Source organism: Psittacula echo (genome assembly GCF_963264785.1).
Source record: "Psittacula echo genome assembly, chromosome: 2".
NCBI lineage: Eukaryota > Metazoa > Chordata > Aves > Psittaciformes > Psittacidae > Psittacula > Psittacula echo.
In genome coordinates this window covers 13324240-13341355 of record NC_137737.1, presented here as the reverse complement: position 1 = coordinate 13341355, position 17116 = coordinate 13324240, and the positions used below count along the sequence as shown (strand labels likewise).

Genomic DNA, 17116 nt, shown 5'->3' with positions numbered 1-17116 from the left:
CTTTTTATTGTCAAAGTGTGTTTTGTTCTTCAGCTTCCTGTTCTGAAATTACCTTTTTAGCAGATGTTACTTACGACAGTTGAATTGAGTCCCATAATCCAGAAGTCAGATGTCTTCTGAGGAAAACATTCCTAAAAGGTGTTCTAGGTATTAAGAGAAGGTGAACAGATTATGCTGAACATGTAAGACTGGCACTCAGGATCATCTGCATGGAAGAACTGCATAGAAGTGCTCTGGTATTCAGAGCAGTCACAAAATGGCACTAGGAATTGTCGGAGTTTGTGATACTAGCAAAGACTCCTAGTGTCGTGTATGAAGCTTCAGGGTTTTTTGCTCCAAATGTTCAGATTTCAGAAAGCACTAATCTGTTTCTTTCTCACTGCTCTAATTTGACAAAATTGAGATTTCCTTGTTCTATGGGACATGTGAAAAAAAAATCTGATCTCTTCCTTTTGATACCAAAAAATACCTGTGCTCTAGGAAACTGTAAAAAATTCTTTGGTACTGATCCAGTAAATTCATTTCTGTGTAGTAATTATTTTTGCACTGGTTGAATCTGATATGTCATGAAAATATTTAATGGAAGATAAGGGCTCTGTTATAGGATGTGAAGCGTTTGGTCAAAGTACTTCCTTTTTGTGAGATTTCTTTCATTTTCTTCATCTTTCCCTTCTTCACTGCTTGTAGGACTAGCACTGTTGCATGGAGAGTTTTTTCATATGTTTTTCTTGCTGTGGGAGTTTGCATTGAGACAAGCTGTCCTGCAATGCCTCTGCACTAAACAAGGCACATCACTAAACATCCACATCAGAGCAAATTACTGCCTTATTCCAAGAGCTTCTGAGTTACTAGACCTCTTTCTTTAGGACACACTTTGTATTCTGTTGTGTGTTATCCTTCCTGGCATTGAATTCCCTGTGCTTACTGAAAGCAAGGAAAAGTAAAGGTGATGTACTTATCCAGGGACAGGGATCTCTGCATCCTTTTCTGAAAGCAATGCACTCTCCATATTATTCAGCGTCACAAGTGAGATATTCTGAAGCTGTTAGTTTTCTTAGATTGACAAAGAATATAAGCCAGCTGATATAGAAGACAGTTTCTCCTGTCCTATGGAAAGTTCGGCCTTTCCAAATAATGAATAGGGATTTCCTATTGAAACTGAAATCAAGACTGTAGTGGCCAGTCTGTAGTTTTCTAGAACTGAAATTTTTTTACTGCAAGTTAAGCATTGGAAAGCAATCTGAACTGACTCCCAAACTCCTATGAGCAAGGAATAGGGTTGTATTTGGAATGCTTTTCAATTCAAATGCTAATGGATTAGAATGACATAGTTACCAAGATTTTTGAGTGCTCTATAAATAACAAGGTCTGCTTTCTAACAATTCTGCTGAGAATAAAGAGTTATTGGGTATGAGGGCCTATCAAATGGTAATGGAGTTTGTCTCTTGCTCTAAGGTTTAGTGAACGAAGCCCAAAAGCTGTGCTTTCAGTTAACTTGCTGGCTTCTTTATCTTTTTTAAAATTGTGTACTTTTTTGAGAAATATGGTTGCTCAGATTACTAATTAACATAACACCAAACCATTTTTTACTAAAAAAATTCTCTGAAAAGATGAGGTGGTTTGATTTTGGTGGTGATTTCTTTTGTAGAATTCCCCTGTATTTTATCAAGGGTTTAGTAAATTGGAAGAAGTCGAGTTTCTGCTTCTACTATAGGAATGTAAGTTAGGTCTCTGGCTGTAGGACTAGGGGAGAGTGCTGAAATGTGAACTGATTTTTAGTATGGATCAGTAAACAAATGAACTTTGTCTTGATTAAAGATAAATGTTCATAGATGTTAAAGCCTTGCCAAAGTCTAAAGGCTAGATAAGCATATCTGCTGAGCTACAGACAGAACTCAACCTAGACATATCAGCTGTTTGAGTCCTTTCTCTTTCTGTGCCACATAAATGCCTATATGGAAGTTTATATGCCACAGAACTGATTACAGTCAATTTACAGAGTAGGGCTGCAAGTGAGAAAAGACTTCCTGTTGCATGGGAATTCCCTTACTCTTCTTATGTGCTGCCATCAGGTAGCAAGAAGAGTAGCTTTATGCTGCTCAGAAAAAGGATTGCATCATGGCAGTCAAGAGTGCTGACACAGACTTGGAATCATTTCATCTATGTGTGCAAAACGTAGAAAAACAGTCTTAATGAGAGTCATTTGAAGTTAACGGAAACTGTTTTAAGTAATCAAGCTGCAATGTGTTTGCATTCTTTCTTGTCATTATTTGATAGATATTTTTGTACATGTAGTTTAATCACCATGTAAAGTAGAATTGTGTTAAATATCCCCTCCTTTTTCCTGAAGCACACAAGACATTTCCTTGCAATTGTCACTAATTTGATAGGTTTCTCATGTTTTACATAAATCTATGCTGTGATAGTGACAAAATCAGAAAAGAAGTATCCTTAACCAAAAGCAAAAAACCTATTTGAAACCAATTGAAGTTTACAGTTTTAAGAATTTGTATAAAATTAAATGTTTTGGGTGTTAGGAGTTCTGAGGGGTTTTTTTGCTGAATTTCATTGGAAACTGATTTCTTTCTAACATCACAATATATATAAATAGTAATCTTAATGTGATTTTATGAAGAGATTATTAAGTAGAGTACTTAAACCATTATGCAAAACATGTCTTTAACTTTCAGTATTTCCAATTTACTTGCAGGCAGAAGCCAGGCTTGCAGCCAAACGGGCAGCTCGAGCAGAAGCAAGAGATATACGTATGAGAGAGCTGGAGCGGCAGCAAAAAGAGGTAATGTAAATCATCAGAAATTGTTGCAAATCTTTAGTATAACTCTAAATGCACTTGCAGCAGGTTTTGTCTTTTGGTGTGATTCAGCTGCATGCTGGGTATTTTCAGCGTCAGGCAACTGTTAGCTGCTCTCTCCTACCCCATCCCTTCCTCTTCCCCTCTTGGGTTATATATTTGAAAGGATGATGTGCTTTGTATTTACCTGTGGATAGCACCTCACAAAACATTCATGTGACCGTTCATTTTCAACTTTATTAATAGTTTCACTCGTGTTGTAGAAAAAACATGCTATATGAAATAGGCTTTTGATGCTCTTCTTTCATATGAAAAATAAAACATTTTTCATGTGATTTTAAATTCTAGCTTTACAGGCATAATCAAATGTTTGGATGTTTTACCTTTAACAAATATAGTAAGTTCAATGCTAGCAATCAAAATTGGACAAAGATTAATCTAAAAGTTTATCTTTAGATATTTAAAGGGCTGAGGCTTTCCTATTACTGCTTATTTGATTGAAATGAGCAGAAGAGAGAACATGATAACAGTGTCAGAACTCAGGCTTGCATACGTAATTCTGCGTAGAGAGAAACAGTTTTCAACTTCTAATGTGAAGTTTAATATTGTCTGGATTTGAAAGACAATATTTGTAGCTGAGTCAGCTGGTAACTCCTGTGCTTTTATAAGAACAATTACTTAAGGCAGTGTCTTTGGTGCTTGTTGCTGTGCAAAAGGTCCATGTAAATATGGATAAGTGGCAGCACAGGATAAATAGTAAATGTGACCTTTTCCACATGTGACCACTGCTTAACGTATAGGATAAACTACTGTGAAAAAGTAGAGAGAATTTTTAATGTGTTTATAATACACTTAGTAACGATAATCGGGATATGCAGTTTTCAGTCAATTTCCTCCCATATGGATTATACCAAAAGTATTTACAATAAATAGCTATTGCCAGGGTCTTTATTATGGAATAAAAAACAAAAACAAAACAAAACCAAAGGGCTAATATTTACACTTGTAGTTCTGTATTTCTCCTAAAAAGAAAAAGTTTGATTTTCTTGAGCAAAAGAAAAACCCTAGGAACTAGATTTTCAGGAGTCTGAGTATTTCATGGTTCGGGTTTTGACATAGATGCAAAAAATTGAGAATTTATTATTTATCATGATTACATTTAAATCCATGTAAATACTGATTTTATTGTTTTTCCCTGTGATAATAACAAGTGCAGTTCACTAAACATGATTTTGCCTCAATTTTTGACATGGTTCTCATTATTCCATAGTGTCACTCTTCAAACTGCTGTAGGTATCTGATATTATACTGACTATTCCATGGCAACTAACTTGGGTTTTTTTCAAGTTTTTGATTTAAGAATCCAGTCTCATATCCAGTCTATATTGTGAATGGTTTGTTTGTTTTTTGTGTTTATATTCTGTAGCTTTCTCAGCATTCATATGATAGAAAATGGGCTCATATCCAGAAATGGATGGTAGGCTAAAACCACCTGTTGTGCATGGGTTTGCTGCTCAGAGAACTAACACAAGAGTTGGAGGAAGTAATTTACTAATGTTTTGCTGTGTGTCATTTCCAAATGTTTTATTACTGGAAAAAGTTACATCTAAACTATATGTGGATGTGGAGATGCAATGTACCTTATGGCAGCAAAAGGCAAACTATGTAATGAGATGCTTTTCTTAAAAATCAAGTGGGTTTTTTGTTTCCACCATGTGCTGGCTTGAAGTCATGAATATTGAAAATGAAATTACATTAGTTTCAATCTAGCTATAAACATCTTTTCAACAGTGAAATATTTTTATTGTAGTTAACTTGTGAGGCTTGGGGTTTTTACTTGTTTTTTTTAGTAGACGTGCATTTATTTGTTTCCTCTTTGGGTAACATGGCAATGCTGGTCCTTTCACTTATGATTGAGTAACTTCTATGACTTATGAAAAATAATTGTAAAAGATTTAAAAAGAAAGTGTGGGGGGGATAGGGTAACCCCACCACCCCATGCATCACTTCCATCCTTTTACCCATAACCCTCTTTTTCAGTGAATAATGATAAAGTATTTGACTATTCATTTATTTAGATTAAATCCACAAAGTAGGAAGGAGTGGAGATAGTTGAGTTACAGTATGAGAAAGCTGCTGTTCAATTTGTGCTAATTTAGTGCAATGTTTCCTTAGAGAGTTCCTTTCTAGGCACATGGGAGATGAGTCTCTTTTTGTTTATAAGGAAGTGTTTGTGCTGTGGATGTTTTGAATCAAAAAGATTTAAATAATACAAGCAGAGACTAACCATAATTTTAAGTAGTTAAAACTACCATGACAGTTAATCAGCACTTCTGTTGGGAAATCCTAGAACTGTCATTAGAATTTCATATACAATGAAAGTTGTACTGACTTTATATTGTCTCTTTGTCTAGCTGACATCTGTGTATATATTAGTTTTCATGTCACTTATAAAGAGTGACATAGGTTCCTGTTACCTCTTGGTGGAATGCACATTTGAATGCTTTTTTGCTGGAGAGCAAGGGTTCCCAAACTGTGGAAGACAGATTACATCTGTGAGCAATCTCGCTTCAAAATTAATGCCACCTTCTTTTTGCATTTTCAAGAGGCACATCTGCAGGAGGTTTCTGAGCACTCCTTTCCCGGATTGGGAGACCTAAGCTCTGTTTTATATGAAGTGCATTTTTTAAACTTTAAGTTCTTCGAAATCAAGCTTGATAACTAGCAGCAGCAGCTGTGTTTGCAATATGTACTGTAGTACATCCTTTATCCTTTAGCCTGAATATGCTGAACACTTCACACAGGCTTTCTATTTTCTAATTGTATTTCAGGAAGAGACTTTTTACCTTATGTAAATTACCTACAGAAAATTGTATCAGAAGCTAAAGTTGTGCGTTATAGGGCCATATTATTACCTGGGGTGTTACACCATCACTTAAGAGGAATCGTATATAAATAGCAAACTGCTCGCAAGCTGCAGATGTTATTAACAGGTATTTGTCCATTCAGATCACAGGCACAAACTATATTTAAAAATGGCAATGATCTGACTATGATGCGTTGAAAGGTTATAGAGCATAAATGTTCATTTTAAACTTCAAAATAGACACTGCAGAGAGAAAGACTAAAATGTCTTGAAAAGAACCTCTTTTCCCCCCTGCTCCTTTGGGGAAATTATTTACTTGCGGAGTATTAACTAGGCCTCTTGAATAGTCACAAAATAATATTAAACATATATCCAGTGATACTGTAGAAAATAACCAAGGGACCGTAAGCAGTATGAAAGCCAGACTTTAGATATCCATCTATCATCTGAAGGCTTTAACCCTTTAGATAATTGGTTTACAATCTTTAGAATAGTTTGCATGTAGGAAAACTGTAGGAAGTGAGTCATTTAAGGAAGGGTTTCTAGTTCTAGAACCCAAATGGGATAGTTTAAAATTAAGGTTATTCATAATGTGCTTACGTACTGTAACTAAAAATTTGAGAAGCTTATGGCACGTGAAACATTTTAATGTTTAAATTAGTTGTATTTTTGCCCTGCTTTATTATGTTCCTTTGTGGGAACCTAAATTAGCATTCTCTGATCTTTCAACAGAACAAAAGGTATTGAGGTGCCTTAGCTAGTTGTCCTCCCCCAAATTTCATAAGTTGGGTTTGTTATTTTCGCTGTCATTGTACAGCAGAACTACCTATAGAACTTAATTGATCTATTTGCTTAAGAAGCTTTGTTCCTAGAATAGAGGAGAAAATCTGAAATATGTGTTAGAGAACTGAGAAAGATAATCTCTTAGGGCTTAAACGACTTCGTAAAATGTTCACAATCTGACTCTAGTAATAGTATAGTAGATTTCTTACTAATGTAATTTTGTAATGCTTTTAAATTTTTTAATTTTTACTTTGGTGTCATAATTTTAAAAATCTTGTACTTTTTCCTGCATTAATACAGTAATCAGAACAAAGATTGACTACTGGACACAAATTATTAACTATATTAACCCCCCTTACTTACATCACCTGATGTAGTATGTTGGCATACCTATCCACATGACGTGAAATCACAGTTCTTCTGACTTGAATAGATTCATTTACCACAATGTTTTATTCAAAATAATACATAGCATTAAAGGTGCTAACAGCATGTTGCCTTTGCTTATTTTTACTTTGTCATCTCCTTTTTTCTTAAGTGAAATAATTCTGCATTTCTTCTTTCTCAGGAAGATTCAGAGAGGGCCAGGTATTCTCACCGGTCCAGTCGACATTCATATTTGGTTTGTGTTCAAACTGTATACCTTCCCATCATGGCCTTTAAAAAAAAGTTTGGGGTTTTGGTTTCATTTTCTTAAGGAGTGGGTGATGCTTTTTTAGTCTTCCAAGTTTTAGCAGTTTTAGAGTTAACGTTTTGTCACACATAATGTCAAAGTTCATCTGGTGTTCTATCAGTGTTAAGGCAGTTTATTTTTATATATGTACATCTTTACATTTAAAAAGAATCTCAGTTGTCACATTTTAATTGACTGTTTTTACTATGAGTACCTCGTGCTTCTTTTTCCTTTACTACATGTATTTATTTACAGTATAGTTTTGTTGATGAAAATAATTGAGTAGGTTTTTGGAAATATATGTAGTTCAACAATCAGTTATTTGGTATAACATGTATTTAATGATGAGGTTTAAGTGTCATCTTTCAGTGTTATTCCAGCCTAACGTGTTTCATTTCTTTCTTTAAAAATGGGGTAATAGTAATGACTTAGGCTTCAGATATTGCCAACTAGTAAGAATTAATTGGCTTGTCTTGGAATGGTAGGGGATTAAGGTTTCTAAGTTTTCAATTGTCTTATGATTACTACTACACATTAAATCTCACTGTCAGATGTGAAGATGCTATTAATGGTCAAACACTGGTCTTGATAGATAAGTCTAATGAGAAAAAAAAATCTCTTCCATTTTTCCCTGTGTCAGAAATTCCATGAACAGGAAAATTATATTTGATACAGTAAATACTTCTACTTACTTAGGGATCCTGAATCAGTACCACCTACTAAAGATGAGGAATACTGATCTGTAACATGGGCTTTCATTCCAAACTGATGCTGATGCTCGTCCGCTCATTATTGTGGCCTTTCTTGCTCTTTAAGTGTTGCTGGGTTTCTGTAGTATTTCTGGAAGAAAAAGTAGTAGCACCTTAGGATACAATTGAAGAAGAGTTTGGTAGGATGCTATTTTTTACTTCTTTGAGAATGTGGGAATATATTATTCATTGGTGACAAAGACTTACCTAAATGATGCAAGGTATCCTGAAGGCTGCTAACAGAAGTATTTATTGGCTCAGCTCTCTTATAATCTCTCTAGGTCATATATGATGCTAAAGAATGGTTTTACTGAGCATTTATAAACAAATTACCTGGTTTTAGAAGCTGCCTAAAAATCAGCTTGTCTTTGATCTGGATATGTAGGCCAGGAGAGGGACAAACCACTAAAATAAAAGGCTTGGGTTTATTTTAGAAGGTGGAACAAGCTGTTTCTTTGTGTGACTTCAGAAAACCCCAAGTGATTGTCACTTACTGAGAGGTTTTGGCCATCAGGTGTTATCTTTGATTAACTGAATTGTGTGTAACATCTTGCAAGTGTTAAGCATTCTTATAATTTATCACACAAATATGTTCACCAAATCGTTTAAATCCAGTAGTGTTGACTGCTTTGCAAACAGTAAATGGTTTACAGAAAAAGCATATAAAATGTGCTATGTGACATCACTTACAGACTTCTTAGCTGGTGCAGGTTTGCTCAGCTGCTCTTGCCTTGGTTAACATAAAAAATTTGCTAAGGTGGAGATTAAGTAATTCACCCTTGACTGAGCTCATTTTTGGGGGATTTACCTGGAATTTCTTTGACTGCCTTGGTTATTTTGTGCCTTTCAGTAAAGATTAACAGTTATTAGAGCTTTTTAAAATTACATATTTATGTATTTTTGTAATTTCATTCTTAAGAGTTCTTTGGCTGTCAGTGGCTCTCACAGGAGCAGAGCAAGTACCTCCAGGAGGAGAGATCTTGTGGTGTGTAGCCTAGAATGAGCATGCTTTGATGTGTTCATATAACATTTTCTGTGTCTTCTTACCAAAGCAGTGGTTTGGTGAAAGCATGCTTCTTAATAGAAAATGTAATTAATTGGTAATTAACTGCTGCAATGGTGTGTAGAATTATAGACTGGTTTGGGTTGCAAAGGACCTTAAGATCATCCAGTTCCAACCTTCTGCCATGGGTAAGGATGCCTAACCCTAGACCCCGTCACTCGATGCTCTGTCCAATCTGGCCTTGAACACTCTCGGGGATGGAGCATTTACCGCTTCTTTGGGCAACCCATTCCAGTGCTTCACCACCCTCACAGTAAAGAACTTTTTCCTTCTATCTAACCTGAACTTCCCCTGTCTAAGTTCGAACCCATTGCCTCTTGTCCTGTTGCTACAATCCCTGATGAAGTGTCCCTCTTCAGCATCCTTGTAGGCCCCTTTCAGATATTGGAAGGCTGCTATGAGGTCTCCATGCAGGCTTCTCTTCTCTGGGCTCATTAACTGCAACTTTCTTACGCGTCTTCATACGAGAGGTGCTCCGGCCACCTTATTGTTCTTGTGGCCCTCCTCTGGATGTGCTCCAACCATGTCCTTCTTATGCTGAGGACACCAGAACTGCATTGAAGACACCAGAACTGCACACAGTACTCCAAATAGGGTCTCAGGAGAGCAGTCTAGAGGGGCAGGATCACCTCTTTTGATCTGCTCATCACGCTTCTTTTGATGCAGTCCAGAATACAGTTGGTTTCTGGGCTGCGAGTGCACACTGAAGCTGCCTTGTGTTAAGTTTCTGACCAACCAACACCCCCAAGTGCTTATCCGCGGGGCTGTTCTGAATCTCCTCTCTGCCCAACCTGTAAGTATGCCTGGAATTGCCCCAATCCAGTTGTAGGACCTTGCAGTTGTCAAGGTTAAACTTTATGAGGTTGGCATTTGCCACCTTTCAAGCACGTCAAGGTCCCTCTGGATGGCATTCCTTCCCTCCAGCTTATCAACCGAACCACACAGCTTGGTGTCATTGGCAAACTTCCTGAGGGCACACTCAATCCCACTGTCCATGTCACCGACTAAGTTGTTGAACAGGATCGGTCCCAACACCGATCCCTGAGGGTCACCACTCGTTACTGGTTTCCAGATGGACACTGAGCCATTGACCACAACTCTTTGCATGCATCCATCCAGCCAGTTCTTTATCCACCGAGTGGTCCATCTATCAAATCAATGTCTCTCCAATTTAGAGATAAGGATGTCATGTGGGACAGTGTCAAATGCTTTGCGCAAGTCCAGGTAGATGACGTCAGCTTTGCCCCTATCCATGAGTTCTATAGCCCCATCGTGCAAGGCCACCAAATTTGTCAGAGAGGATTTCCCTTTAGCAAAGCCATGCTGGCTGTCACTAAGCACCTTGTTGTTTTTCATGTGCCTTAGTATGCCTTCCAGGAGAATCTGCTCCATGATCCTGCCAGGCACAGAGGTGAGACTGACTGGTCTATAGTTCCCTGGGTGTTCCATCTTCCCCTTCTTAAAAATGGGTGTTACTTCCCTTTTTCTGGTCATAAGGAACTTCACCTGAAGTCATTATTGATGTAGTCCAACAGTGATAGCAAGTTTGAGGACTCAGAGGAAATTTAAAGTGGTAAGTGTTCGGTCTTGAAGGTAACTTGAAGTTTGAAGGGAATTAGTCTCTCCAGTCTCTTGTAATGGCCCCAAAAGAGAAGTAAAAAGTGAAACGGCAAATATTTTGCATCAGCCTTGCTAGGTACAAAGACGTTGTTGAAAGTTATGGCAGGAGACCTTTTTTCTCAGTTATCTTGCAATGATATTACTGCAGTTAAGGCTGGAATACAAATAGAAACTTTACTTGTCCAGAAATGGGTATTTCTGTGTATTTTGTGATATTCCTAGCTTAGGCAGGCTAAATATTTGTTAGTAGACTGTTAAGCTGTTATTAGTGAAGTAAAAGTATTACAGGTTTAAGTCAAGCCTTGTGATGACGACAATCATCTAAGTGATGCGTATTCTATCTCCATTCTTCAATATGAAGGTTGCTTATTGGTAGGTAAAAAGTAAAGATTAAAACTGTTTAAATAAAAGAAGAAATGGTTAAGTTGGTTAAAGCTGCTACAGCGACCTATGGTAATACTTAAGCAACACAAAAAGGTATAATAATCTATAAATTACATTCATAATATTAAATTACTACTTAATGTAGTATGAATATTGGATATATTGGAACTATTAAGATAATATAAACCCAATATAAAATCATCTGAACTAAACCTGGCCTATATTAATGTAAAAACAAATTAAAAAGATCTGAAATCAGGGAATGTTTGGTGTTAATTTGATCTCTAGAAGGAATTTTCAGATGTATCAATAGACAAGAAGAGATTACCTTTCTTGTAATCCTCTCAGTGGTTCTCATGTTGCAAATTACACTGGGTGATGCTGTAGCATGCTGTTAGAATATCATGTAATTTTCTCAAACTACCGTCTATTTCTGCTTTGTTTTGTGCTTTTATTAAAGTATTCCAGCCTCAGAATGCCCTTTAGATTGAATAAATGGCAATCATTCATATATAAGTTCTTGTCATTGGTAGAATAGGTATTCTTATAATTTCCATTTGTCTTTTAAATAATTATTTGGGTAAACAAATAAAAAAAATCTGTGGGTTTTGGGTTTTTTGTTTGGTTTTGGTTGGTTGGTTCCTTTTAAACTTTGAATTTTGATATAATTTTCTTTCACTTCAGTGTGACAGTGCTAAGGATAGATCTGCAAGATACTCAGCCCCTGTATGTTGATGCTTTGCATGTCTTTGAGTGAAGACTGCTTTTGTGCTTTGTTTTGAAGGTGTAACGACACTAACTAGCTTCTTGGAATTATTGTTTTGAAGATGTATATACATTTATTCTATCACACTTTCAGACCTAGAATAGCAGTATATTTCTAACACTTTCCATAGAATGCATGTATAAACTACTTCTGGGAGAAAATCTAATGAAGTGACATATTACAGACAGCTGTCTCACAGTAAGCACTCTTTAGTACTTACCTGTTATTTCTAAGCTTTGTAGTGAATCTACTTGTACACATTAGACTGGAGAATATATTGAAAGTGTGTGTATGCATGTATTTGTATTCTTCATTTCCATGTAGAAACTTTAACTTAATCTAATGGAAAATTATTTCAGTCTTGAGGAAAAAGCAGGTGGTTTGTATACCTTTACTTTAAAAAACAATCTCTATAGTTATGAAATGATAGTAGACTGCATCACATTCTTATTGGCATGCCCAATAAGATATCTGTGTGTTGCCTTAAGCGAAGACAAGCACCGCTAAAAGGGACATGGTAAACAACTTTAAAAGCTGAATTTAAACAGCAGTGTTATCTGAATTTGCTACAGATAAGCAAACACAATATAGTGCTTAAAATAATCTGTCATGTTAAGCTTTTTTGTGTATTGGTTTTACATTTTCTGTGAAATGTGACCACTGCCTTAAGCCAAGTCTATGTTAATCAGAGATAAGGTTGGCTATAGCTGCACTTACCAGTTCCTTTTTACACAGCTATAGAAGTATGGCTTGTTATTCTAATCCTGTAGTTAGAATTTTCTGGGTTTTTTTCCATTGTAGGTGATAAAAATCTTAAATCCTCATGTTTGACTTATTTATATTTTAAAATCGAGTATGTTATGTAGTGGTATTAATTTTCTAAACTTTATTCTTAGGGTTATGCTTACAGTGAATCTCACAGTTCAAAGAAGAAAGCTGGTCACACACACAGAGATTTATTGGTTAGTTTTATACTACAATGTTTATTATAAATACATTGTGTGGAGTTACATGCTGATACAGTTATGGATATATTTATTAGCTAGCTGACATACGCATAAATGAGTTCAGGAAAAAGAAACCTCTAGTATTGACCAAATTCTGCCCTGAAGTTAAGTGTTTGAAACTCTTCATGTCAGTGGAATACCATGAATGGAATTAGCTGGATAGAAATCATGTTCTCCTGGAGGCCTGGGGAAGGCTTTTGGAACTATCTAAAAGTGGACTTCTCCAGATTAAATTTTGTTCTGTCAGCATAGAGACACGTGTTCTATTATTTACACTTTGTCCTGTATCAAACAGAGTTATTTTAAATGTAGGTGCAAAATGGATTGGATTTACCATAAACCTTGATGTTAACCCAGTAAACTCTTGAGAGAGACACATGGATGGTGGTGATCTTCCAAAAACTATTCTAGAAAGTTCAATGTGTAACATAATTAATGCATATTTTGAATGTAATTTTTCAGAGGATTTTGGCACTGATGGATTAGCAGTTGTGTCAGGTTGAGGGAATCGGAGCAGCAGTAGGTGTCTGTGGTGAGACAAGGCTGAAATGATTTTTGTTTACTTAGTATTTGTATTACAGCATTTCTCAGTGCACTTTGAGGTGCTGTTTTCCTGTTCCCTTAGTTCTTTAAATGAGTAATATGAATCTTTCTGCCTCCTGTGGCCTACTGCGATACGAAGCACTGCAGTCTGAGAGTGCTACTTTTTGCCATATCTTCAACTCTCTTATTTTTTTCCTTCTGCTTTATATGTGTGTATATTTATTTATATTTTTTTTTCCTCACATATGCATATGCTTATATGCAGGCTGTGTAGAAAATGTCAAAAAACAACTGAAATCAGCCAAAGTATAATTGCTAGGCTTTCATGCATGCTTGGTGTAAGGAGCAGTGGTAGGGTACAGATTAATGCTGATAACACAAACATCCTTCCTTTGTTAAATTACATTACATTAGGAATTTGACATTCTCTCTCCAAAAATGCTCTGATTCTCTATGCTGTCTAATGGAAAAAAAAAGATCAAATTATTAGCAGGTTTTGGCAGATGTTTTTCAAGTATTTCATTCTACTCTTGTCAGGGTTTAAATAAATGTTTTGGGACTTTCTCATTAGGGAGAAAAAACCCAAAGATGTTTACTATTTTTGGTTGGGCATGGTATTAAAAATACAGGTAATGCTGATATACAGAGTACATAAGTGGTTTGGAGAGTTTTTACACTTTATTTGCTTCAGAAAGTTACATGGTTCTAGGGTCAACCACAGGGAACATTTTTACAGCGTTCCCTACCAGTTCTAAGCTTGGGAATGTTGAGCAATGTTAAGGTATGAGTTTTATTTACAATATCTACAGATGCAACCTTTGTTTTCTCTTTCTTTTCCTCCCCTCACAGAGTGGAATTTACTACGATCAAAGAAATTATAGCAGCCTTAGATATAGTAAACCAGTTCCTTCCTACCATACTCGGGTCTGTCTCCTCTTCCTATATTAATTTTTTTAATGCATATAAAATACATATACTTAGGTTTGCTTATGCTATATGAAGCACACTTTTCTCTCCTTCTATAACACTGCAAGTGATTACAGCTAATAGTTACAATTATTTTTCTTGCTTCTAAGGGTTGCCTTTTACAGAATGAATGGATAACATGCAAGTTACTCTGTTCTGCCTGTATAGGATTTTAAATTTCAAACTAATTCTGCTTCCTGATTGCATGATATAAAGAAAAGTGACACTTGCTTTCTCTAAGTCCTATTTTTTAAAATGACAACAGAAAGTGTTAAAAGTTTAGCATCAATGTACTAGTTTGTTTTGTCATAATATACGTAAGTCCATGGTCTGTTCTGAGATGAGTGCAATCTTCCAGTATCTGCACCTCCTGTTGTGGTCAGGTTAAATAAGCAACTAGAGGAAATTGATGTGTCTTTTGAAAACTACTTAATTTTCTGTCATTCTCTTCTATAAATCTGATGAAAATACCAGATTTCTTTAACGTTTGAAAATATGATCTCAAAGATAATGGGTTTTCTTGGAGTGTTTGTCCAAGCATGTCTCTAATAGATGTAAAATTGAGTATTTTCTTTAGAGCTTTTGGGGAATATAGAGCAATATATTAAAACAATGTTAATGTACACAGAAAAGGTTTCTGACTTTTTCTTTCACACTACAGTCATCTTCTCTGTGCAGTGATCCAGTGGCAACAACTAGGAGTTACAGGGTTAGTACGATGCAAAATAATCTTACTTATCTTTAGATGTTTGAATGGCCCACAGAAGTATAAAATTACACTTCTCTTCATAGGTGTCTCCTTCTGTAAACACTGGTTTGATAAGAAGTATCAGTTTGGTTCGTAAGCACCATTTGCATGGTTGCCTTAAATTTGTTTTGTATAGCCATGAGGCTTGACAGTATTACATGTGCTTTTTTTCCTTGTTGAAGCTGCAGCTTGTGTGTGTCGTTTTGTGGAGTCATTCGGTTTAGTGTCTTTAACATTGTTGAAGTGCTTCTTCAAAGCATTTTAGTAGTTGCTGGTTTACTGATCTTACAGACAGGCATAAAATTTATGAATACAACAATGATATTGAAGAATACTGGGTTAGAACAAGTTAATCCAAGCATACTAATTAACAGCTGCATGTATAATACTAAAAAGATATTTAAAGGAGTAAAGCATTTGCACAGGAAAAAATATTGTCAGGGGATTACAGAAATCTGTGGTGTAAAATACACTTTAGATACTTTCAAATAAGATGCCTTATTTAAATGAATAATCGTAATGTAATAGGATGAAAACATAATCTGCATCTTTGCAAAACAAAAAGTAGATAAAAGTGCTATAAGAATGGCTGAGGTTGCTCCACAAAAAGTTGTCTTCAAAAAGTGACATGCGTGCCTGAAACCTCATGGCTCTTGCTGCTACAGCACTTCAAATTCAACTTACACTGCCATCTAGTGACATGCTAAACTGCGTAGGAAATCGTCAGGTATTCTTATGTAGGATTTTTATGTAGCTACTGACGTCTTGTACTGTGCTTGAATTGCAAGCAGATAATTTACTCTTTTGACTTTGTGCATATTCTTGAAAAAACATTAGAAGATACCCTGAAAGAACAAGACCATAATGACTGCTATTACGTACAATTCTGATACACATATAATTCTGCATACAGTTTCTAGTAGACCTCTCTTCACTGGTAGGAGGAAACCAGCCTGAGACTGTATTTTATTATTATTGTATTTCCCAGAGCTGCTTTTATTATTCAATGCATAAATAGATTTCAGCCTTTTACTTTGAAACGTTGTCATTCAGGAAAAGCTGCATGGCTGAGCTCAAAGCAAAATTGATAAGTGTGCAATATAACTTCAGTTTCCAGCATGGATTAAAACTTCTGAAGACTTCAAAATAGTGAAAAACAAATTGAAATTTAAGTGATTGCTGTAATTTTATTATGAAAATAAAGGTTTGGGTTTTATATTTTTCTTCTTTAAATCTTTGGGTATTTTTCAAGGAAATTCTTAGATTCGTATTTGGAAATAGATATCCCTGACAGTAGGAGGAAATAATGCTGAAAATGTAAAAAAAAATTGTCCTTTCATAAAGGAGTGCATTGCAGCGTATGAGTGTGGCATAATCATTTCTGAGACTGAACGTAAAGAGCATTCATTCCCTTTTTCTCAGGCATCGTTGAGTGGTGATGGATTGCATAGCTCATATAGTTCTCGCACTGTAAGTGTAGCAGGCTTTTGGTTTCTTTCATTATCTTTGTTTTCTGGAGACAAAAATCTATGAAAATGAAAAATGTATTCATCCTTTCCCTTTAGCCATCTGAATACAGTTATTCCTCAAGAGCAAGCTCTGTTCGAAGTAGTCCTGTGGTGAGCCATTCCTCTTGCATGGTTTGCTGAATGCTTTACTAATGAACAACGATGATGACTATTTATATCAGAGTTCATGTTACTGACCAACACGTAGATCTGATTGTTCAATTTTGCATCAAAAAAAGGGTAATTTGTTAGAGATGCCATTTTTAGCAAGATGTAAAGCTTTAGCAGCAGGACAGTAAAGTGTAGAAGCAACAAGGAATTTGTTTTTCTAAACATCTCTTAAATATCTCTAATGTATATAACTGGAAGCAGTTGGAAACCGGAGTACAGGGCATTCTTGGGGTTACCACCTTATGGCATAGTTCTGGCAAGCACATGAAACTGTTACTACAACACTTGTCTTTGGGGAAGAGGGCTACTGCAGACTTTGGTGATGATCCAGTTAGAAGTAATGGGCTCATTTTTATGGGGACCAGTATTCAAAACCAAGAGAAATTTGTTCCTGTATCTATATTGTGTTTAAAGTGTCATTCTAAAGATGGCTTTTCTTGCTGCAAAGTGATTTTTA

At 35.8% G+C, this 17116-nt stretch overlaps 1 protein-coding gene across 2 annotated transcripts in view; it reads left to right on the top strand.

Annotated features, from left to right (window-relative positions):
- LRRFIP2 (LRR binding FLII interacting protein 2) overlaps positions 1 to 17116 on the top strand; it is a 51147-nt gene that overhangs the window by 11929 nt on the left and 22102 nt on the right. For both annotated transcript variants that reach the window (XM_080611506.1, XM_080611505.1), the window contains exon 3: positions 2711 to 2797. In XM_080611506.1, coding sequence (XP_080467632.1) covers positions 2711 to 2797 — 87 coding nt within the window. The remainder of the gene's footprint in view (positions 1 to 2710; positions 2798 to 17116) is intronic.